Raw genomic sequence first — 23,348 nt, 5'->3', positions numbered from 1 at the left:
GGCCGCCGTTGTGGCTGACGCAATGCGAGTGCGGGCCACATGGGGCCAGCTCGCACGCCGCTACGCACGCCGGCCCCACGCGGCCCGCTTCACACTCGGTATGTCACGCATGACGCAGTCACTCACCCGTCATGACGTATCCCTCGTCGCAGTCGCATCGGTAGCCGCGGCCGCCGCTGTGGCTGACGCAGTGCGAGTGTGGGCCACATGGGGCCAGCTCGCACGCCGCCACGCACGCCGGCCCCACGCGGCCCGCGTCGCACTCGCACTCTGTAGTATCCCAGGAGGATACGCATTGGCTCTGGAAGTTATAGACAGTTGGAATAAAGGCCGTTAACAATAATATTGAGTAAAATACAGATATAGATGAACTACACTGAATCGTTCCACCCGTGACATTGGCAGGGGGACCACCGTCAATACCGGATCACTGGTTCCAATTTTTGCCTCGTCGGAAAACTCTGAAGGAAGGCGCTGCCATCAATGCCGGGATACTATTTCCGATCTTTGCCATTTGACGTTTCAAAATCGTTATACTTTAAGTACATATACGAGTAGAATTCGTAGTAATGTCCGACGATAAATTTGATGTTAATTTGGAAGAAAATACTTACGTAAGGTGGGCAAATCGACAGCATACAGTCAGCGCGGGATTGGCAGCCGTCCCGTACATTCTCTCTCACTGTCGGTCGGTTCAGCAGAGATTGACTCGTTCCCACTCGAACATCCTGAGCAAAATATAATTTATATAGAATCTTACTTATTATGTACCAAAAGAAAATACGATATCTTGAACTATTCTTGGATATCTTGAAGTAAGTAAAGCTCATAGCAGACTTATCAACTCGCGCGCTGTCAATCGCGAGGCGCGCCGTTTTGAGTATGGACTTTCATACAAAGAATACTGACCGCCTCGAGTTGATACGGTTACAATCCTTTTTCGGGTTGATAGATGTGCTACGTCCTTAAAATGTAAAGTTTAATTTCGCACTTGCTACTTGGCTTGCATGTGGCGTGCTCAATGAGACTCTTTTTATTACATTTAAAATTAGAACCAACCATTTACGGCTTTTACTCACCTGAATACACCCTTCAAAGTACCCGACCTCCGACGCCAATAGCCCAGCAGTGCTATCCGGTCCACCGATCAGGATCTTCCCAATATACTGGCCCTGGACCTTATTGGCCAGCATCGGAAGCAGGGCAGTACGAAGCCCATAGTCAATAGCGACAGAGATGTCGGTTCCCAGCCACTTAATCTCGACGCGATGCCACACACCGTCAGCCAGGTTCATGGATGGAAGGAACATTGATTCTCCATTGTAAGAGTAGTGGAGAAGACCAGATTTGAGCTGTAGAAGGAAAAAGAAACTTTAGTCTCATTATAGTTAGGTCATTTATTCTACATTCCAGGAGGACGACCCTTTCCAATTTACCAGAGGTGAAAGGGAGGATTTGATCTACACTCTCTATTCTGGGCAGACATGATTTTCACTTATTTCTTTCTTAGTCGCCTCTTACGACATCTACGGGAAGAGTGGAGGTCCTATTCTACTCTACAGGAAACACGCAGCTAAAGGTATAAGTCCGTAGGTTTAAAAAAAAATGTCACGATGATTCGTCTGCTGCTGCGTAGAGTCGGCTTCGAAATCACCTTTTCCGGCATGGGAACAGTGGGGGAACACGTGAACTCCGACGGAACCGTACAGCTAAAGAATCTCCTTATTTTTTAGAATCAGAAATGAGGAGATCCGCACGAGAACTAAAACATAGCTCGCAGAATCGCTAATGTTAAGTGGCAGTGGGCGGGCACATAGCTCGCAGAGATGATGGCCGCTGAGGCAGAAAAGTTCTGGAAAAAACGTGGCGACCACGAGCCGGAAAACGTAGTGTGAGCAGGTCTCCCACTAGGTGGACCGACGATCTGGTGAAGGTCGTGGGAGGTGCCTGGATGCGGGCCCAGTCTTTGAGGAAATCCTTGGGGGACGTCATTCGGCTGAAATGAACGAACATTTAATAGAGACTCACGCTGATCAGTATGGAGCTGTTCTGGCCCACTTGTATGCCGTGTGCGCAGCGACAGTGCATTGAGCCACGGCAGCTGGATAGGCCGCAGCAGAGGGTTGTGACAACATGCCATGGCATATCCCCCTCCCCCCAAAATGGTATGGGGGGACCTCTAGCTCTCCAGAATGAACAATAGTACTAGTTCTTGAGCTATGATACCAATCGCAGCACCCCCCTCCTCATATCATGAAATGTAGGGGGCCAGGCGCCCCCTGGAAAATAACCCTAGAGACGCCGTACATGCCGCATATAACAGCAGCTAGTTATAATGTATACTCACGCTGATCAGTATGGAGCTGTTCTGGCCCACTTGTATGGAGGCGAGGAAGGCGTCGGTTTGCCGCGTGCGGAGCGACAGTGCATTGAGCCACGGCAGCTGGATGGGTCGCAGCAGCGGGTTGAAGGATACATGCTGCATATAACAGCAGCTAGTTACAATGTATACTCACGCTGATCAGTATTTAGCTGTTCTGGCCCACTTGTATGGAGGCGAGGAAGGCGTCGGGTTGCCGCGTGCGCAGAGACAGCACGTTAAGCCACGGCAACTGGATGGGTCGCAGCAGCGGGTTGAATGGTACATGCCGTATATAACAGCAGCTAGTTACAATGTAAACTCACGCTGATCAGTATGGAGCTGTTCTGGCCCACTTGTATGGAGGCGAGGAAGGCGTCGGTTTGCCGCGTGCGCAGAGACAGCGCATTGAGCCACGGCAGCTGGATAGGTCGCAGCAGCGGGTTGAATGATAGCATCCCGTCGCCGCTGAAACGCCATGGTGGGGGTGTAGCTGTGGAAGAAATAATACAATAATAAATATCCTTGGACTTTGCTATGGGTCTCATAAGTCACCAAAAGGGCGATGGAGTGTGCAATGCTCGGAGTTTTCCCTATGGGTATCAGAAATGAGGTGATTCCTAGGAGAACCAAGTAACTGACATAACATAGCCCGCAAAATTAACAATCTGATGTGACAGTGGGCGGGGCGTATAGCTCGTAGAACTAATGGCATTTGGTGCAGAAATGTTCTCGAGTGGCAATCACAGTCCGGAAACTTTAATGTAGACAAGGCGAAGATCTAGAAAAGATCATGGGAATGCAGGCAGCGTAGGACCAGTCTAATTTATTCGCGTCAAGAGACAAACATATTGAGTATTATCTAGTTGTTATTTCTAGCTATAGATACATGACCTCTCAATTAATCCATAGTATACCTTGATTTTTTAGAATCCAGCAGAGATGTAAACAAACACTTTCATACACAATTACACCATAATCACTTACGTGTTCATAATATCATACACATTATTTAACAAGCCCATGAAACCAACTTTATTTTCACGTTTAAACGAGTTTGAAATCAATCTTTGAAACAAATTAATTTTGCAAAATACGTGGACGATGAAAATTTGTGAGACTTGTCAAATTGACTTGACGTTTAAAATCATGTGTTATCTCCATATTGTCTATGACTTGTCTCTGACACATCAGTGCTGTAACCTGTGACTCATAGACAATAATCTGTAAATTTAATCGATATTATTTTAAGTATTCACTTATTCCGATTACTGATTAATTTTAAATAAAAAATATACGATACTTTGTTTAGTTTTCCAGCGATAACTTCGACAATATTGGAGATAACGTAAAATTATTTTTGTACTTTTAGTGTAGGCTTTTTCGGAGTCAGTTTCATTTTTAGTCGGTTTTATTTAAACGAAATTATTTAACTTTTTTATGCAATTATGCTTGGATTTTGACATAATCAATGTCATGTCAAAAATAACCAATCATGCAGCATTTTGGACCTCGCGTCTACGTATTGCCATCTGGCGGATTTTTCAATCGCGAAAACCCTCATTGATAGCATCTTAAATTACCTCCCTAGCGGAATAGAGCAACAAAGAACTGAGCGAGCGAGATGTCACTAGTAGCAACACTGTCAAACAGAACTTGTTGCAATTTGAAGTTTAATAACTTTACGGATATCATTGATTGTTTTACTGTCCAGTGTGTTTTTTGATTACATCTGTGCATACAGTTTTTTCCTGTTCTCGAAAATTTCCAGTTCTTATTCAATGTTGCGACTTTGTTGCATATTTTTAGTATTTTGACGATCACCCGGCGATGATACGCAAGTACTACAATAATTTCACTTCGCGATTAACGAGAAGTTTTGTCGCATCACTAGTTCACAGACTAAAAATATTTTTATGTCAGTTGGCCATTTTTGATGACATTTTTGCTGATTTCTAAAAAATTAGACTGTACTTACTTTCCCCGCAGTCTTTCCCCGTGTATCCTTCCGTACAGTCGCAGATGTAAGTGTCCCACAGGTCCCGGCACTCGGCACCATTAAAGCACGGCGCAGAACTGCATTGAGAACGCTTCTCGGGACAGCCGGCTAGGGTTCCGTTGTCTGCTACATAGCTGTGGAGATAGATTGGTTAATATGTTTTTATAAAACTTTAATTAAAAAGGTTCTTAAGACGAGTCAAAAAGATTCAAGGTCTGTATCCTTCTGGGGAACTTTTAAATGGAGACATAGAACTTTTAAATGGGGCATAGAGCTTTTAAATGGAGAGTACTTCCCAACGTTATTTTGAATCTTAATACTTTGTCTTAAGATCCAAAAATAATAGTAAGTCACTGACGTTCAACATGCGTTAATGTGAAGGTACCTACTTTCCTCTCTTATCAGGAATCCACGTTATTGTTTAGCAAGTACCTAATAATTAAGCGGTATAGATAAAATATTGGGATCTAGATCTGATTGACTAGGTTTGATAGTATTACCTGTTCAAGTCGATGAATTTGTGGTCGATGTAGAAATCAGAAATGCAGCCGACGAAATCCTTGGTCTTCACTTGGAAACTACTCGGGATGTTGGGCAAGCCGCCGATTTGGAGAGGACCCGTTAGATCTAAGAACCTGTATGAGATAAATACATTACTAATTACTTATATTGAAGCATATGCCAAATTGAGGACCGTCTGCGTTTTAAACTTTTGATATTGTGAGAAGAACACCTCAATGTAGAATGCCTACTTGAAAGACGCATAGATTGATTAAACTGTCGAGTGGCGAGTATACCAATAAATGCTTCAACATTTACATTATAAACCAAACTAAAAAGCAATGAAATCTCAAGCTGACTAAGCTTTACGAATTGCCAAAGCAATATCATTGTTGTTGTAAGCTGCTTTAAGGTTCAATTTCAAAGAGGGCTTACCTGTGACAAGTCTCAGTAGCGATATCGCAGCGAGGCGGCAGGACCTTCCTGGTGAGGTTAGCACACGCGTACTTCTGGCCAAAGTCCGCCGCACCGGCTAGCGATAAGTCCTTGTCACAATCGTCCACTGTCATGGTCGCCGTCTGCAAAAATAAGGTCATGAAAGTAACGTTGAATAGCAATAGGAACATGCCTTTATATGCTCAATGGTGTGAGAAGTCAATCATTACAATCGATGGCAATCTACTTCTGGCATAGCCCTAGCTATACAGGGTGTCCCAAAAACAATGGATAACCCTGTAACCATCGATAGGCCTCGCCATGATCTCCCTAACGTCCATTTTTGACCCCAGTAAAAATATCACCGTTTTCAAGATTTTTAAGTTTTTGTGCATTTTTAGAAAATTGCCACCTGCGATTACTTTTTCTCATGCCATTTTAACAAATTAGGATACTTTTCAATCTAGTTTTTTTCCTTATCACAAGGGATAGTTGGGCTATCAAAATAAAAGATCAAAGTTCAACAAACTAGTTTGAAAGTATGAAAATTTTAAGAAAATGCAGAAGAGAAGGAAAAATTAATTCATTGTCTTGCACTTTTGATCAGCCATCGTGTAAAAAAAATGTAGGAAGACCATCGTGCCCATTACCTTAAAAACTTCTTTGGTTAATTGAGATTCTAAAAAGGTATCACAAGCCTATGTATTCTGTATTATTTTTATCTTATGGCTACTTGAATAGCAACTAGTATGAAAACTGCAAAAATGAGTTTTTCTCGTAATAGTTAAACTAGGAGTGCATAGTGGCATTAAATACAAATGGATAATTTTTAGCGTAGGAATTTAAATAAAGCAACATTTTATCATCATCATCATCATCATTTCAGCCATAGGACGTCCACTGCTGAACATAGGGCTGTACCCTAATGATTTTCATAATGACCGCTTGGTAGCGGCCTGCATACAGCACCTTCCTGCTTATCTTTATGAGGTCGTCGGTCCACTTTGTAGGTGGACGTCCTACGATGCGCTCTCCGATACGTAGCCTCCACTTGAATACATAGGCTTGTGATACCTTTTTAGAATCTCAATTAACCAAGGAAGTTTTTAAGGTAATGGGCACGATGGTCTTCCTACATTTTTTTTACACGATGGCTGATCAAAAGTGCAAGACAATGAATTAATTTTTCCTTCTCTTCTGCATTTTCTTAAAATTTTCATACTTTCAAACTAGTTTGTTGAACTTTGATCTTTTATTTTGATAGCCCAACTATCCCTTGTGATAAGGAAAAAAACTAGATTGAAAAGTATCCTCATTTGTAGAAATGGCATGAGAAAAAGTAATCGAAGGGGGCAATTTTCTAAAAATGCACAAAAACTTAAAAATCTTGAAAACGGTGATATTTTTACTGGGGTCAAAATTGGACGTTAGGGAGACCATGGCGAGGCCTATCGATGGTTACAGGGTTATCCATTGTTTTTGGGACACCCTGTATTAGTAAGTTGACGTGACAATGGGCAGGGCACATAACCCGCAGAAATGACAGCCGATAAGGCAGCAAGGTTATGGGCTGGAGGTCACGTATGTATGTACCAGCATGCGTAAAGTGGACAGATGACCCTAGAAAGATTGCAGGAAGGCGCTGAATGCAGGCCACTCCTAATCAGCCAATTTAAAAATCACTGGGAGAGGCCACTACATTCAGCAGCAGACGTCCTATGGCTTAAATGATAATGACTTACCCTATTCAAGTACTGCACCTCCACCGTATGCCACATGCCGTCAGTCACGTCGGCAGCGACAGTCAGCTCGGTCTTGCCGCCGCCCAGCGCGAAGGTGAAGCGTAGTCCCGTAGCGTATGAGTCATTGGGGAAAGTCTACGTTCAGCAGTAGACGTGGCTGAAATGTCAACGATGAGAACTCACCCTATTCAAGTACTGGACCTCCACCGTATGCCACATGCCATCAGCGACGTCAGCAGCGATAGTCAGCTCAGTCTTGCCGCCGCCCAGCGCGAATGTAAAGCGTAGTCCCGCGCCGCCCGCCCGCCCTGCGCCCGTTCCTACCAACTCTAGGGCGACGAAGTCGGTACTCACTCTATTATAAAGTCGCTGATATGGGCCGACGGATTAGCAAGCTGGTGGCAATGGGCAGATCACAAAGTATGCAGAACTGACGGCCGATGGGGAAGCAAGGTCCTAAAATGGCAAATGCAGCGTGGGACGTCCACTCACCAGGTTCACAGATGACCTTATAAAGGCTGTAGGAAAGGATTCCGCTACCAACCAGGCAATCTGGAAAACAGTGAACGTCCTGTGGCTGAAATTACGATATGACTTACCCTATTCAAGTACTGGACCTCCACCGTATGCCACATGCCATCAGCCACGTCGGCAGCGACAGTCAGCTCAGTCTTCCCGCCTTTATAAAGGTTATAAAGGTTTCAGGAAGGCGCAGGATACAGGCCGCTTCCAACCGGCTGTGGCTGTGTTGCTGTGGTTGAAAAGACGATGGTAACTCACCCTATTCAAGTACTGGACTTCCACAGTATGCCACATGCCGTCAGCCACATCAGCAGCGACAGTCAGCTCAGTCTTGCCGCCGCCCAGCGCGAATGTAAAGCGAAGTCCCGCGCCGCCCGCCCGTCCTGCGCCCGTTCCCACCAACTCGAGAGCGACGAAGTCGGTACTCACTCTATTATAAAGACGCTGATATGGGCCGACGGATTAGCAAGCTGAAGTGGCAATGGGCAGATCACAAAGTATGCAGAACTGACGGCCGATGGGGAAGCAAGGTCCTAGAATGGCAAACGCAGCGTGGGACGTCCACTCACCAGGTTCACAGATGACCTTATAAAGGCTGTAGGAAAGGATGCCGCTACCAACCAGGCAATCTGGAAAACCGTGAACGTCCTGTGGCTGAAATTACGATATGACTTACCCTATTCAAGTACTGGACCTCCACCGTATGCCACATGCCATCAGCTACATCAGCAGCGACAGTCAGCTCGGTCTTGCCGCCGCCCAGCGCGAACGTGAAGCGCAGTCCCGGGCCGCCCGCCCGCCCTGCGCCCGTTCCCACCAACTCGAGAGAGACGAAGTCGGTACTCACTCTATTATAAAGTCGCTGATATGGGCCGACGGATTAGCAAGCTGAAGTGACAATGGGCAGATCACAAAGTATGCAGAACTGACGGCCGATGGGGAAGCAAGGTCCTAGAATGACAAACGCAGCGTGGGACGTCCACTCACCAGGTTCACAGATGACCTTATAAAGGCTGTAGGAAAGGAAGCCGCTACCAACCAGGCAATCTGGAAAACAGTGAACGTCCTGTGGCTGAAATTACGATATGACTTACCCTATTCAAGTACTGGACTTCAACAGTATGCCACATGCCGTCAGCTACATCAGCAGCGACAGTCAGCTCAGTCTTGCCGCCGCCCAGCGCGAATGTGAAGCGGAGTCCTGCGCCGCCCGCCCGCCCTGCGCCCGTTCCCACCAACTCTAGGGCCACGAAGTCGTGCCGCTCGTTGTAGCGACCGTTGTATAGAAGAAGGCCAGAGGATGCTTGCGTTGCGAACCTAAGAATAACAAGGGTATGAATAAAAGTTATGTCACTTGAAACACTATCGCAAACATATGTATTTAATAAGCTCAAATCCACAAAATAACGAGCTTCCCAGTATGGGGACTACCGATGTACTGAATCACATAAGATCCTGACCCTTAGCTCGCTTATTGCAGTGGTATAAGCTGCGTCTATGGCACACCCTCGATGGAAACCACTGGTGCATAAAGACCCATCTCTTCCTCTAAGCGTCGGTACTTACTTGAGTTTCAAATGCAGCCTATTCAAGCCAGGGAAGGTCATGAATGATGACGTAGGGAAAGTAGGGAAACTTTCAGTTCGCACATAGCAGTGGTATAAGCCGCGTCTATGGCACACCCCTGGCACAGTATGCCACCCTCACTGGAGACCACTAAGGATATAAAGCTACTTCCTATCCCTAAGCTCTGGTACTTACTTGAGTTTCAAATGCAGTCGATTCCGCCTCTTCAAGCCAGGGAAGGTCAAGAATGATGACGTAGGGAAGCTCCTAGTCTTAAGCTCGCACATGGCAGTGATATAAGCCGCGTCTATGGCACACAGCTCCTGACACAGTATATCACCCTTACTGGGAACCCGTTGCATCATAGAACAATTTCTCTAGTCATAACTTTCTCTAAGCTTTGCCACTTACTTGAGTTTCAAATGCAGTCGATTTCGCCTCTTCAAGCCAGGGAAGGTCAAGAACGATGACGTAGGGAAGCTCCTAGCCTTGAGCTCGCACATGGCAGTAGTATAAGCCGCGTCTATGGCACACCCCTGGCACAGTACGCTACCCTCACTCGAGATCAATGAGGAATATAAGTAAAGTTTCTTTTCCTAAACTTTGGGACTTACTTGAGTTTCAAATGCAGTCGATTCCGCCTCTTCAAGCCAGGAAAGGTCAGGAATTATGACGTAGGAAAGCTTCTAGCCTTGAGCTCGCACATGGCAGTGGTATAAGCCGCGTTTATGACACACCCCTGGCACAATATATCGCCTTCACTGGAGACCACTAAGGGATATAAAGCTACTTCCTTTCCCTAAGCTCTGGTACTTACTTGAGTTTCAAATGCAACCGATTCCGCCTCTTCAAGCCAGGAAAGGTCAAGAACGATGACATAGGGAAGCTTCTAGCCTTCAGCACGCACATGGCAGTGATATAAGCCGCGTCTATGGCGCACCCCTGGAACAGTACGCTACCTACCCTTACTCGTGACCACTAGTAATTTAAACTTACCTCCTTTCCCTAAGCTTTGCCACTTACTTGAGTTTCAAATGCAGTCGATTCCGCCTCTTCAAGCCAGGAAAGGTCAGGAATGAAGACGTAGGAAAGCTCCTAGCCTTGAGCTCACACATGGCAGTGGTATAAGCCGCGTCTATGGCACACCCCTGGCACAATATGCCGCCCTCGCGTCGAGCCACGCACTGAGACCCGCTGCGGCATATTGACCCGTCTCCGTTCACTGAGCACGTAGCTTTGGTTAGTATGGTCTCGCAGTTTACACCTGGAAAATGAATATTAATAAAGATCTGAAGATCAACCTCAAATGACTAAATATCCAGAACAGTTTGTGATATTTTTTTAGTTTTTTTTAGGTTCAAAATCAATTGGAGAAGTGTAACATTTCATGGTAGGTTGATGTGCGACTAGGCACATCTCCTGCCACACTAAGCAGGGGTGTGCCAGGAGACTGCGCTTTATATTGGTCATGAGCTCTAAAATATAAAAATGTACATTTCAGTTGTGTGTCATTGTGTCTTGCAGTCATGGAAGGACTTAGAAGATGTATATTAGCCACGGAAGGATCTAATAAGTGTAGATAGAGCCTGGATGCGGGCAGCGCCGGACCGTTGCGTTGGTTGGAGGAGGCCTTTGTCCAGCAGTGGACGTCATTCGGCTGAAACGAACGAGGTATAGTAAGCAGATCGTACCGGTATACCCAGCTGCGCAGACGCACGTGTAGCCGCCCTCCCGGCGCACGCACGTGCCGTTGTTGTTGCACGGCGACGAGTAGCACAGGTCCACTTCTGTGTCGCACATGTAATGCTCTCTTGAACCTGTGAACCAAATATTCCAGATATTTCTCTAAAAGCAGGTTATAAGTTGCCATCGTGAGGGCTGGAAACCATGAATGATCTTCCAGCCCTTCGGCTTGACTTCAAGTCAATCCGATATTGAAAAGGATTTTAACTGTTTCTTAATTTACTTACATGAAACTGTTCTTAGAAAAGAATGTTTCAATGATTGATGACGAATGACGATAGGAGAGAGATACTTCTTCCATGTGGTTCACTCATTCCGTGGATATCGTAAAATGCGACTAAGTGAGAAAAATGCGTTCTTCAGGCCTCCCCAACCCATCTGTCAAGCGTGGGGAGGGTATTCTAAATCTTCAATTCGCTTCTTTTAATCTTTTTTTCTTTTGAGACTGAATCACTGGAATGATCTGGTACTTAAACCTTTAGCGTCGTGTTCTTGCTGTGGAGATGGAAATTCTTAATGACCTGGAAGTTATAGACTTACCCGTAAATCCATAAGGGCACTGGCAGGTGAAGGTGGTGACGGGGTAGATGGGCCGGAACAGCATGGTGTCGCTGGCCACGAATCCTGATGCGTTGCCGAACTTTAGTACTGTGAGGCACGCCTCGAAGTTCAGGCACGGCTCGTGCACGCATACGTTGTCGTCGAATGGGAGCACCTTGGGAGAAAAGTTTTTAGTTACAAGATATTTTATTACCAGTTTAATCATAAACAAAATATAAAACAGTGCTGGAAAAAAGTAAATAGCTTAACAAATATACTCCCATCACAGGATAAAAATTAAATATGTATATCGAATTTTAAACTTTAATGAAACGAGGTTTCAGAGGTAAAATTTCAGAACTCGCTGAAGTGTATTTCTTTGTGTCGGATTTTAAGAAAATTTATACTTCTACCTTCATGCTAACTATGAGGGGGAGGAGGGATTATTAGTGATTTGAGCAATAACAAATGACTAACATTCTTAAAAAAAAATCCCTTTCAATGCTCTATTCACTTCCCTCTTAAAACTTGTCATTTTGCGAATTTGGCAATTTGAGAATTTGCGAATTTGGCAGATTGCGACCGCTTGACAATTTGCGCATAAAGGCCTCAGGGTTGAGTTTTTTCTTCCTTTAGGCTGGATGTTAATGAATCAGGGAGTCAAGTCTTCTCTTTTTACATTGTATACAGATTTTCTATCTCACCTGTACCGTAGCTAGCCTGGCCAACGTAGCACGGTGCAGGTACACCCGCTCGCGCAGGTGCGTCGGCGAGTAGTACTGTGACGTATCACCAGCCACGCCGACCTCTGCGTCCGGCCGGCGCGCCGAGAAAGATACGTTTAGGATGTTGCCCGTCACGTCTGTGTCGTCCTGTATACGGAATAAACCATTGTGATCAAGCTTCATTTATAAATAATAAATAAATAAATATCCTTGGACATTTTACACTACGCCGCTAGCCCCAAACTAAGCAAAGCTTGTACTATGGGTACTAGACAACTGATATAAACATACATAAATACTTTTTTTTTGTAAATACATACATATTATACATAGAAAACACCCAGACCCGTCACAGAAATTAAAATTCATCATTTCAATTTCTGCCCGGCCGGGAATCGAACCCGGGACCTCTCGGTATAGTAGTCCGTTCCGAACCACTACACCAAACGGCCGGCAATTTAAGCGCTATTTATTGCAAAGTGAAAACTAATTGTCTGGAGATGGCATTTTGTCCAAAGGTATCGACTTGCGGCAAGATAAAGATACCGAAATAGGGTATTTGCCACCACCAATCATCATTATAAATATTATGTACTTTTTAAAACTCTCCCAAAGATTTTGTATGGCAATACTAGCCCAGTGACGTCACTATTTTGTCAACTCAATTAAACTCCTTTTTTCAATTACAATACAATGTAACCAAAAATCTTAATTTACAAGTAATTTAAAATTAATTAAGTTTTTAAGACCAGAATGAAGTGCATTTAAAAAAAATTCTTTAGAATTATTGGGGAATGATGTTAAATAATGTCTGGAAATGGGAATCTTATCCAAAGGAATCGACTTGCGGCAAGATAACGAAATTCTCCGCATCTCTACTTATTAAGTTTCCGACAATGAAACTCCTGTGCAGCTAAAACTTTGACCTCAAACAAAAACGAAAACTCAACCAGTGGCGGCGAAACTAGTTATATCAGCTAGGATTTTATTGGACTCATAATTGATCCGTAAAAATAGTGTTCGTAGTTAAAACGTATCTCCAGGGCAAAAAATAAATCCAAAAAAGCATGTCAATCATTTTTAAAGATCAATCGAAAAGGCAGTAGGTACCCCTGTTTTCACTATGTTACCTACTTATTTACAGTTATTCCCAGTGAACTAACCTGCACACTAAACACATAAATGTTCTCCTTAGGGCACGGCACGATAGCTGCCAAGCCATCCACGAAGAAACCCAGTAGTGGTGATAGAAACTGCTCCGCCGTCATAGCGTTTAGTCGCACCGTGATAGAGTTTAGCAGCATCTCTTCGGTTATCAGTCGAACTGACAGTTGCATCATTGCTTTCACCTCGTTTACACCATCTAAAGGAGTGGAAATTTAAGTATTTTGTGAGTTTTAAACTACAATCGACGTCAAATAAATCTCATCTCCCGCGACAAGCACTTTCAAACGTATGCATCCCCACTTCCCACCAATATTGGTACCATTTGAAAGCCTTCTAAGCTTCATTTCATGAATAAGAATAAGAATAAGAATAAGAATACATTTATTTGCTTAAAACACGGTATATACAGATGTTACACAGAAAAATGTTCAGTCATGTTTTGCTTACACGAAGCATGCAAATATTAATTTTGGGCCAAAAAAACCCAGTCATGTTAAAGGTACATACATTAGTGCCAAATATTGTTACATAATCATTATATTCAAAACTCTCGGTCATTAAGGAACTCTGTGACACTATAATAGTTTTTACTTTTAAGCCATCCACGCAGTTTATTTGAAAATTGGCTAGAATTTAATGTTTTTATACTTTTTGGTATTTTATTATATATTCTAACACACATTGCTACACAATTTCGGTTATATTTCTCAGATCTAGGTATGACTTCCAGAACAAGTCTATCTGGGTCTCTACGGGTTCGCAAATTTATATCGCAGACTCTTTTGAACAAAGTAAAATGTTTCTTGACAAAAGTACATATTTCTAAAATATACAAAGACGGTAATGGTAACAAACCAAACTCTAGAAATAAGGGTCTACACGATTTGTCGGATGGTATCCCAGCTATAGCTCTAATACATTTTTTTTGCGCGATGAAGGCTCTATTAAAATCTGTACTATTTCCCCACGCTATGAGGCCGTAGCGCAGAATCGATTCAACATAGGCATGGTAAGACACTAGTGCTGTTGATATATTAGTCACTTTCCTAACTTGTTTCAATGCATATACAAACCGATTGATTCTTATACAGAGATCATCTACATGTGCCTTCCAATTAATGTCTTGGTCGATTGTTATACCTAAAAATTTTGTTTCGGATGCCTTCTTGATTGCTACATTTCCAACATTTATATTTAAATTAAAATTATATTGTAAGTGTTTGGATTGATTAAATTGTATGTAATTAGTTTTATTCAGATTAATTGTCAAATTATTGTTGTCAAGCCATTGGATAGTATTATGTAAAGTATTGTTTATGTCAATTTCGTGGTCCTTAATTGTATTAATTTTTTTGTCAGTGGTTATAATTATTGTAATGTCATCAGCAAATAGAATACATTTATGATTTGTTACGTCAGATAAATTATTTATGTATAATAAGAATAGGGTGGGTCCCAATACACTCCCTTGTGGGACTCCACTCTTGTTTTGTCTTTCGTCAGACGAGTAAAATAAAAGATCTTTATTTTTGGTTAATCCGCTAATGACTACTTTCTGTTTGCGGTTTGATAAGTATGATGCAAGCCATGTGTACGCAGGCCCCCTAATGCCAACTTCATGAATTTTGGTAAGTAGTTTCTCATGGGAGATATGGTCGAATGCTTTCGACAAATCAAGAAACAGTGCAGTAGTCAACTTATCGTCATTCACACTATTTAAAACATGATGCATTAGCGAAAAAATTGCTGTAGAAGTTGATTTCAATTTTTGAAAGCCGTACTGTTCACTGTTGATTAAATTGTATTTGGTTATGAAGTTTGTGAGTCTATCATGCATACACTTTTCAAATAATTTTGACCAAACTGAAATCAAGGTGATCGGGCGATAATTGTCAACACATTCTTTATACCCCTTTTTATGAAGTGGCTTTACGATAGATAATTTTAACACCTCTGGAAAAATTCCCGATTCAAATGAGAAGTTTACCAGATGAGTCACAACTGCTATAATTTTTTCAATACAAGTTTTCAATATTTTTGTAGTAATTTCGTCATAGCCCACTGATTGTGTACCTTTTAAGGACATAACTATACTTTTAATTTCCTTACGTGTCATAGGTTTCAAAAATATTGAGTTACTTTGTTTATTTTTGTTATTAATTAACACATTACGTTTATTATTTATATTCGAAGTCAAATTAATGAAATGTCCATTAAATGCATTTGCAATGTCTGTAGGGTCCGTTATAATAACATTATCTATTTTTATATTGTCAATACTATTTAGATTCATGTTATTGCCTATTTCATTTTTAATTATAGTCCACGATGCTCTACATTTATTATTGCTGTTATTTATATATTTAATGTTAGCATTCTTTCTTGATTTAGTTATACATTTTTGTAGGATGTTAGAGTATATTTTGTATTTATTTTTGCTTGAATTTGATTTATATTTGTAATGTTGGTAACGTAAGTATCTTTTTCTCTTGCAACTAACTCGAAGGCCATTACTAATCCAATTATGTCTCGTTTTGTTAATATTGTTTACCTTTTTTTTAACTTTTGGAAAACATAATTTATAAAGTAGGCAAAACAATTCGTGGAACTCACTAAAAGCTTTGTTAAAGTCTGTCTCTGCATATACATTTGACCAAGAGAGACTAGCTAGACACTTTTCAAATTTACTCATATTTTCAGGACTGTAGTCTCTCACATAAATGTAATGAAAGGCCGGTTTTAATTGTTTACACTTAATGGGAAAGCTTATCATTTGTGCTGTATTATGGTCCGAGAGGTGCAGAGGCAGTACTGAAGCGTTTGCTTTAACTATGTTACTTAAAATAAGATCTATACACGAAGATTTCCGTGTAGGAACATTGATATGATTTGTTAGGTTATAGTTATATAATACATCTTGAAAGTATTTGGTAATTGAATTTTGTTTTAATATGTTAATGTTAAAATCACCTACTATAATCACATTACCTTTGAACTTGTTCTTTTTAAACATTTCGAATAGTAGAGACTCTAGTCTTTTTATGAAGAGAGTCGGATCTGAAGACGGAGTTCTATAAATACATATTATGGCCGATTTTATAGAAGGAATGTCTAAACCACATATTTCAAATAGGTTCTGAGATGCATGATTTTTAAGGAATGTTAATTCTTTAAATATCAAACCCTTTTTTACGAAGATACAAGATCCACCCCTACTTTTATTTCTGCAAAAGCTACTTGCTATCTCATAATTATTGAACTTTATATAATCCTCATGGCCAGATTTTAAGAAAGTTTCCGTGAAACAGAGTACATCTGGTTCTTCGGAACCTTCTTTTAGTTCTTCTAATGTCATTTCTATAATTTCTTGTTTAGATAAGACACTGGCAATATTTTGATGAAGAATTTTAAAATAAGTCAGTAATTTATTAGGCTCGAAAAAATGTCTGTTTTTTATTTACTTTAGAAAAATAATACGGAATAGTGCCTCTTTTCTCTATAGTTGTGGTATTAATATGATTTTTTATAGAGTCCTCACCCGCAGGGCCTGTAATTTGAGTGTGTTCACGTGCGAAGTAGTAGGGAATTGTGCCTCTAGGGTACTTAAGAGCTATTTTTTCGTTAGTTTTGTTTGGTTTATTACGACATATCAGTTTTCTTACTTGTCCAGGACTGATGTACATATCATTATAGTCAATAGAGTCAATAACATAATTAATAGATTCACAAATGTCAAATGTTTTTCCAGATTGATTACAAACTACGAAGTGACAATTTTTATAATTATTACATAACATTCTAATTTTGTTATTCAGATGCGCAATATTTAAGTTATGGTTTTTTAAGACGCTTAATATTATAATACTTATATCACTATACTTTACTATAATGTCTCTAAGTATCGATACTGTCATTTCCGGGTTGTAATCATTTTCTCCCACGCTTAATACTAGTTTGTCGCCAGGTTTGAGATGTGTACCCCTATCTTCTCGCAATAATACATCTTTGCTCAATGCATATGGTTTTGTTTCAGCGACTATTTGGTAATTATATAATACGCAATTCTTTGTGTACTCCGAGTTTTGTCTTGCTTGTATCAGGGTAGAAGCCAAACCAACACATTGTTGGGATCCGTAAATGAGTATGGTTCGTTTAGATGACTGTGTTATCTGGCTGCCTGGCCATATCTTTTTGGGTGTCTTTGGTGGCTCTATGTTGCTTGATATAGAATCTGTGTGCTTCAAAGATGTCTGATTCTCGCTTAATTGTCGTTTAAGATTGTTAACTTCAAATTCTAGGCTTTTAATCTGCTCCTTAGCGGTTTTTAAGTCAGATAATAACACAGTTATTCTGCTTTGAAGACTGGTAGTATCGGTCCTGTTTGAGTTTGCAGAACACGTTCTAGTAGGAGTAAACATCGAGGATTGGTCAGAAGATCTCGCAATATACATAGAATGTCTCTTCTTTTGCCTATCACAGCTATTGGGGAAACAATAGTTGTCAGATGTTTGTTTGCATAACTCTTTGAGTAATTGTATTTCATTTGTCATCTGTTTAATTTGTCTGTGCAATTTATTATTTTCCAATATTGTACGTTCAAGCTCATTCTGCGTGGCGCCAAGCTCTGATGTCAGCTGTGCTATAGTTTCGTCATCTTGGCGGTCTACTACTACATTATTTAGAGTAAAATCAGCGCTCCTAGACAGCTTATTTGATACAGTGTAGCATTTATCATCCGGAGATTCGGAGGATTCCCTCTCTGTAAGTATATGAGAATCGTAGTATATCTCTTTCTGTAGTGTAGAACAGTTTGTTTCGGTAGTAATAGATGTATCAGTTTGATTCTGCGGGGACGATTTCTCACAGGATTTTTGAGTAGGACATGACATTGTTTCTTTGGTTGAAGGCTGATTTGTTTTTTGTCTCAAGAGCTTTTTCCTGGTCGTTACATTTGACAAATTTTTTGCTGATATACAATCTTTACATTTCCATTTCTGTCTTGAGTTTTGGTCCATTAAGCGATACAGTTTTTCCGAGGTTCCAGAACAGTCGAAATCATAATTCTTCCTACAGATCATGCACTTTAGCGAGTGTTTGAGATCAATTGGAGATTTACATCTGCAACAAACTATAGGTGCTGTTTCTTTGCTGTCGCTTTTCTTTGAAGACATTGTATCTATTATTCTCGTAACAAAAAAAAAAAAAAAATATTCAAAAAATTTTCCGTGTGTGGGATTTGAACTTGGAACCCACGGTCAATACAGTCATAAAAGTTAGCGCTGCGCCATCGAGATCGTTAGGATAGGCGCTGAATATTTGGTACAGTTTGGTACAGTTCGCTCACTTTCACTTTTTGGTTTCGATTTTTATGACCATAAAAGGCAATGAATTCGGAACACGCGCACGCACTATGAGTCACACACGCACGTCATTGAGAATGACTGTTTACTTCGGTGATTTTGATATTTTGTTTACACTTTTTTACGCACTGTAGTCACTTATTTTCACTAGTTGATCAGTTCACTGTTTATGTTTTTTAATAACGTTTCGACGTATATAACTTTGTTGTGAGACTTTAGCGTTTTACCATTAAAAACAATACAATTTTACGGAGCTAATGATAGTGCGTGCACTCGCGCGCACGCACCGCAGGAGAGTCCGAAAGGAGTTCCGTGAAAGGAAAGGCTTTTACCCCAAAATATCGCGGGAGGTGCGATTTATTTGACGTCGTGTGTATGTTACACATTTTTTTTTTATTGTTAATACATTATTATCGCTTGTGTTATAATATTAGATGCAGTATTCGTTACCTGAGACAGAAATTTCCATGGTAGCCAACTTTGGAACGTTGGTATTGAGCTGCGGCGATAACGTCATGGATCCCGTGGTCTCGTTCAGTAGAACTAGATTAGCGTTATTGCCCGATAATATCCGATATTGGAGCTGAAACAAGTTTACCTCATTCAGCACTTCTTTGATAATAAGCCTAATGGAGACTTGTAGGAAAAACAACCAAAAGAAAACTATTTATTTAATAATACATAATTTATTATCTTTTTTGTGTAGACCAGTGCCAGAATCACGTAGGTATTCATCAATACTAAGAATAGAATCAAGACTGTGATTTTATGTAAAGTCAATTAAATTTTGTCTAGACTAAAGTTTTAGCATTGCTTGGAGAAACAGATCGAAGAGCAAGTTATAGCAAAGGGTCATAGCAATTTTGGTTGGATTTCATGATGTTATATAAACGTATAGTTACAATCATAATATAGCAGTAGTCTGATCTACATACCTTATCAGTGACATCAGCATCATACGCCGGGACCCTCCCAAACGGCCCCACGGGGAAACAATCCTTATAGTTGTTGAATATAATCTGGAAGTCCTTCATCATCGGCGCGTTATCATTCACATCGGTCACCAGGATCTCGACTCTGACGTCATTCCACAGAGGCGGGCTGGCCGCTCGGATGACAAGCTCGTACTTCTTGCGGGGACTCTCGTAGTCCAAGTCGACCATTGTGATCAGTTCTGCCTTGTCAGACCCTTGGCGCACTTCGAGGGAGAAGCTGTTGGAGTCATCACCACCTGGGAGTATAATAAAGATTTAAAAATAAATCGAGTTTTAATAAACTTGTCAAAACATGAGAAATTGATTTTAAAAATTGCTCCCATTCAGAAGAGTGAAAGTGCGGCCCTCTCTTTGTAAAATGTCATTGTTTCGCTGCGTGAAAATGAAGAGATCCGCAGGAAAATCAAAGTAGCCGTACTAACCGTCATAGCCCGCAGAATTACTAAACTTAAGTAGCAGTGGGCGTAGTACTTAGCCGTAGTACTGATTGCCGTTGTGGTAGAAAAGTTGTTGAGTGGCAACCACGGGCCGTAAGACGGCAAGATTCCCACTAGAGGAGAGTGAGTCTTCAAGGCGAGAGTGAATAAGCACTTACAGGGCAGATATGTACCATCCTAGACTGCATCCCACTTAACATCAGGTGCGATTGTGGTCAAATACCTGCCTTGTTATGCAAAAAAAAAAAGATACTAGATAATATTGCCTGTCTTGTTATGCATACAAAAAAATAAAAGTTGGACTAAAAATCTGGTGAAGGTCACGAGAAGCATCTGGATGCGGGTAGCACAGGACCGGTCGTTGCGAAAATATTTGGGCTTCCCCTTTGTCCAGCAGTAGACGTGATTTGGCTGAAACGAACGAAGGAACAGATATTGAAAAGTACCTTTGATAGAATAATGCACCACAGCATTAACCCCCTCGTCAGGATCGTGTGCGTATATCTCCCCCACAGTGGTTCCTATAGGACTGTTCTCAGGCACGTAGAAGGTCAGGCAGTCGCTTTCGAACACTGGCGGCGAGTCGTTGATGTCCTCCACTTTTATGTGCACGATCACCTGGGGAAGAATTTGTGATGTAAAGGAACAATGATTTCGGTTTACAGCGTAATTTATTCTTCGTTGCAGATTATGTTGACGTAGAGGAAAGGAACGTTAAAAGTAAAATCCCTGGTAAGGATCTTGAGGGAATCAAAATACTTTACATTGTACAATAAGAAAATGAAGGTATCAAGGGTTTTGGGTGTACTGCCGAATTCCTCGTGAACTCATAGATAACGGGACTATGCCCATCTCTCTTTCCCACCGCTGCAACTCCTGTGTAGCCAGGATCTACAGCTTCACCTCCAATAAAAACCCAACCAGTGAAGGTCAAGTTTCAACTCATAGATAGCTTTCATAGCACCTAAATAACTAACCGTTGAACTCTGAGGCGGGGTTCCACCATCAATGGCCAGCGCCTTCAAGTCGTAAGTAGCAACTGATTCTCTATCCAGAGCCTTGTTGGTTCTTATGACGCCAGATGCGGGGTCGATGACGAAGGAACCTTCCTCCCTATCTCTGGTGTCCAGTTAGTAGTGAACCCTCCTTTCGAGGCCTTTCGATTTTCAACTCTATTATGTAGCACCTAAATATTACTTACCGTTGAACTCTGCGGCGGGGTTCCACCATCAATAGCAAGTGCCTTCAAGTCGTATGTAGCCACTGATTCCCTATCCAGCGCCTTGTTGGTTCTTATGACGCCAGATGCAGGGTCGATGACGAAGGAACCTTCCTCCCTATCTCTGGTGTCGAGTTCGTAGTGAACGCGGCCGTTGAGGCCTACGTCTGCATCTGTCGCGCTCACTTGAGTGACAGAAGTTCCTGAAGGAAAAAATACATAATAAAAATGGTGATGAATTTCGACAGTTTAAAATATGAAAAATCTCCATTTTAGAGTAAGTAAGTATGAAGAACAAGACAAACGAAGATCAAAAAGTTTTTAAGTTTAATTTTATTAATTGGGTACAGTTGGATTCAAACTAAATGGTGACTCGGATATTAGCTGCGAGTGCAGGTGCACGCAGGTTTCTTCGTCCCGCACGCTCGCTGATACCTAATATTGTATAGGTACTGCGCAGCGACTCGTACGATTTTCCGAGCCGCTTTAAAGTTTGCATAGGACTGTAAAGCCCGGTCTGTGAGCACGTAGAATTTTGTCCAATGACCCCAAGCTACCCATCCTTATCGCTCGCGCGTAATTATGTTGCTGTCGTGTTCGCAAACTCACTGCGGTTCGCACACTCACTCGCACAGTCGCGACAGCGAGCGATAAGGATGGGTAGCTTGGGGTCTTTGGACAAAAATCTACGTACTCGCAGACCAGACTATAGCTGATAATACCCTCCATATACCTATGTGGAACCTTACATATTGGTTTTGAAGGATAAAATACAGAATTTTTGGAAAAGCTGTGCTTTGAATTACGTGTCAGCTAATGGTGTCTAATGAAACACATTGATTGGGTAGTTTTCATGAATCTTACCGACTAAAGCGTCCTCCATAATGTTGGCGGTGTACAGTTGCTGCTTGAAGACGGGTTCGTTGTCATTCACGTCTACGACGGATATCTCTACATCTGTCGTGTCAGATAGAGAGGGCACTCCGCCGTCCCTGGCCGTCACTGTTAGGAGGTACCCTGAGAACAGAAATATTTATTTACCTACCTAGTGTTTGATTCTCCCTTTTGTCGTAGAAATCGAAATGACATTCGGCTGTCATTTGCTGCACAAGTTGCACATTATAGTTCCAAAATACTGGACTGTCCTGTCGATGACATTGACAGTGGGGCGCCACCGTCTATACCGGATCGCTGGTTCATATTTTTGCCATGTTGGAAACCATATAGTTGAACGATGGTAGCGCCCCCCTGTCATTGAGTTTGGTGGGACAGTTCAGCGTGGGTCATCTATAACCATCTAAACAAGTGGTAAAACATGACAGTTGCAATGTCAAAAGACGGTCAAAAGGCCTTATAGTTCCAAAATACTGAACTGTCCTATGCATGACATTGACAGTGGGGCGCCACCGTCATTACCAGATCGCTGGTTCCGATTCTTACCATGTTGGAAACCATATAGTTGAACGATGGTAGCGCCCCCCTGTCATTGAGTTTGGTGGGACAGTTCAGCGTGGGTCATCTATAGCTCTGGCCTCTCCAATCCATCTGGACAAAGTGAGGATATATCTGGAGTATAGGCCAAATCCTCTATTTGCCTCAGGTAAATTAAAGAGGGTCATATTCCTGGATACATACATGTTCATTTTTCATTTAAGTACGTTATTTAAACTTAGTGCACTGATCGTCAAAGGGATAGCGGAGGTATAACAATAGGAACGAAACCGAGTAAAATAAATGTCGCTCACCACTCATAGTTTCTCTGTCCAGCAGCTTATTCGTAGTAATGGCGCCAGTTTGCGGGTTGATCACGAACTCCTGGTCGTGGTGCGCCACCGCCTCGTTGGATATCTCGGAGCTCAGGCTGTATGTGATCTGGGCGTTAACACCCACATCGCTGTCGGTTGCTGACACCACAAGCACTGTCGTGCCTATTGGGGCGTCTTCGAAGACCTGGTGAAAAATTATTGGGTTTATAAACAAAAGGCTGAAAAAGTCTTTGTATGGAAAGACACAGCTTAAAAATATTATACGCCGCGCG

General features: G+C 41.8%; 1 protein-coding gene across 1 annotated transcript in view; it reads right to left on the bottom strand.

Moving 5' to 3' along the window:
• LOC135071393 (protocadherin-like wing polarity protein stan) overlaps positions 1 to 23,348 on the bottom strand; it is a gene marked incomplete at its 5' end in the record, with an annotated part of 73,369 nt that overhangs the window by 35,129 nt on the left and 14,892 nt on the right. Inside the window, 20 exon segments of the mRNA XM_063965185.1 lie at positions 127 to 301; positions 615 to 728; positions 1,080 to 1,352; positions 2,686 to 2,852; positions 4,338 to 4,492; positions 4,859 to 4,993; positions 5,295 to 5,437; positions 8,653 to 8,875; positions 9,536 to 9,647; positions 9,727 to 9,767; positions 10,719 to 10,941; positions 11,408 to 11,582; positions 12,112 to 12,279; positions 13,296 to 13,495; positions 19,110 to 19,242; positions 19,595 to 19,890; positions 20,538 to 20,709; positions 21,293 to 21,513; positions 22,175 to 22,327; positions 23,056 to 23,260. Coding sequence (XP_063821255.1) covers positions 127 to 301; positions 615 to 728; positions 1,080 to 1,352; positions 2,686 to 2,852; positions 4,338 to 4,492; positions 4,859 to 4,993; positions 5,295 to 5,437; positions 8,653 to 8,875; positions 9,536 to 9,647; positions 9,727 to 9,767; positions 10,719 to 10,941; positions 11,408 to 11,582; positions 12,112 to 12,279; positions 13,296 to 13,495; positions 19,110 to 19,242; positions 19,595 to 19,890; positions 20,538 to 20,709; positions 21,293 to 21,513; positions 22,175 to 22,327; positions 23,056 to 23,260 — 3,484 coding nt within the window.

The sequence above is a fragment of the Ostrinia nubilalis genome, chromosome 4 (genome assembly GCF_963855985.1).
Source record: "Ostrinia nubilalis chromosome 4, ilOstNubi1.1, whole genome shotgun sequence".
NCBI lineage: Eukaryota > Metazoa > Arthropoda > Insecta > Lepidoptera > Crambidae > Ostrinia > Ostrinia nubilalis.
This window is presented reverse-complemented; position numbering and strand designations above follow the sequence as displayed.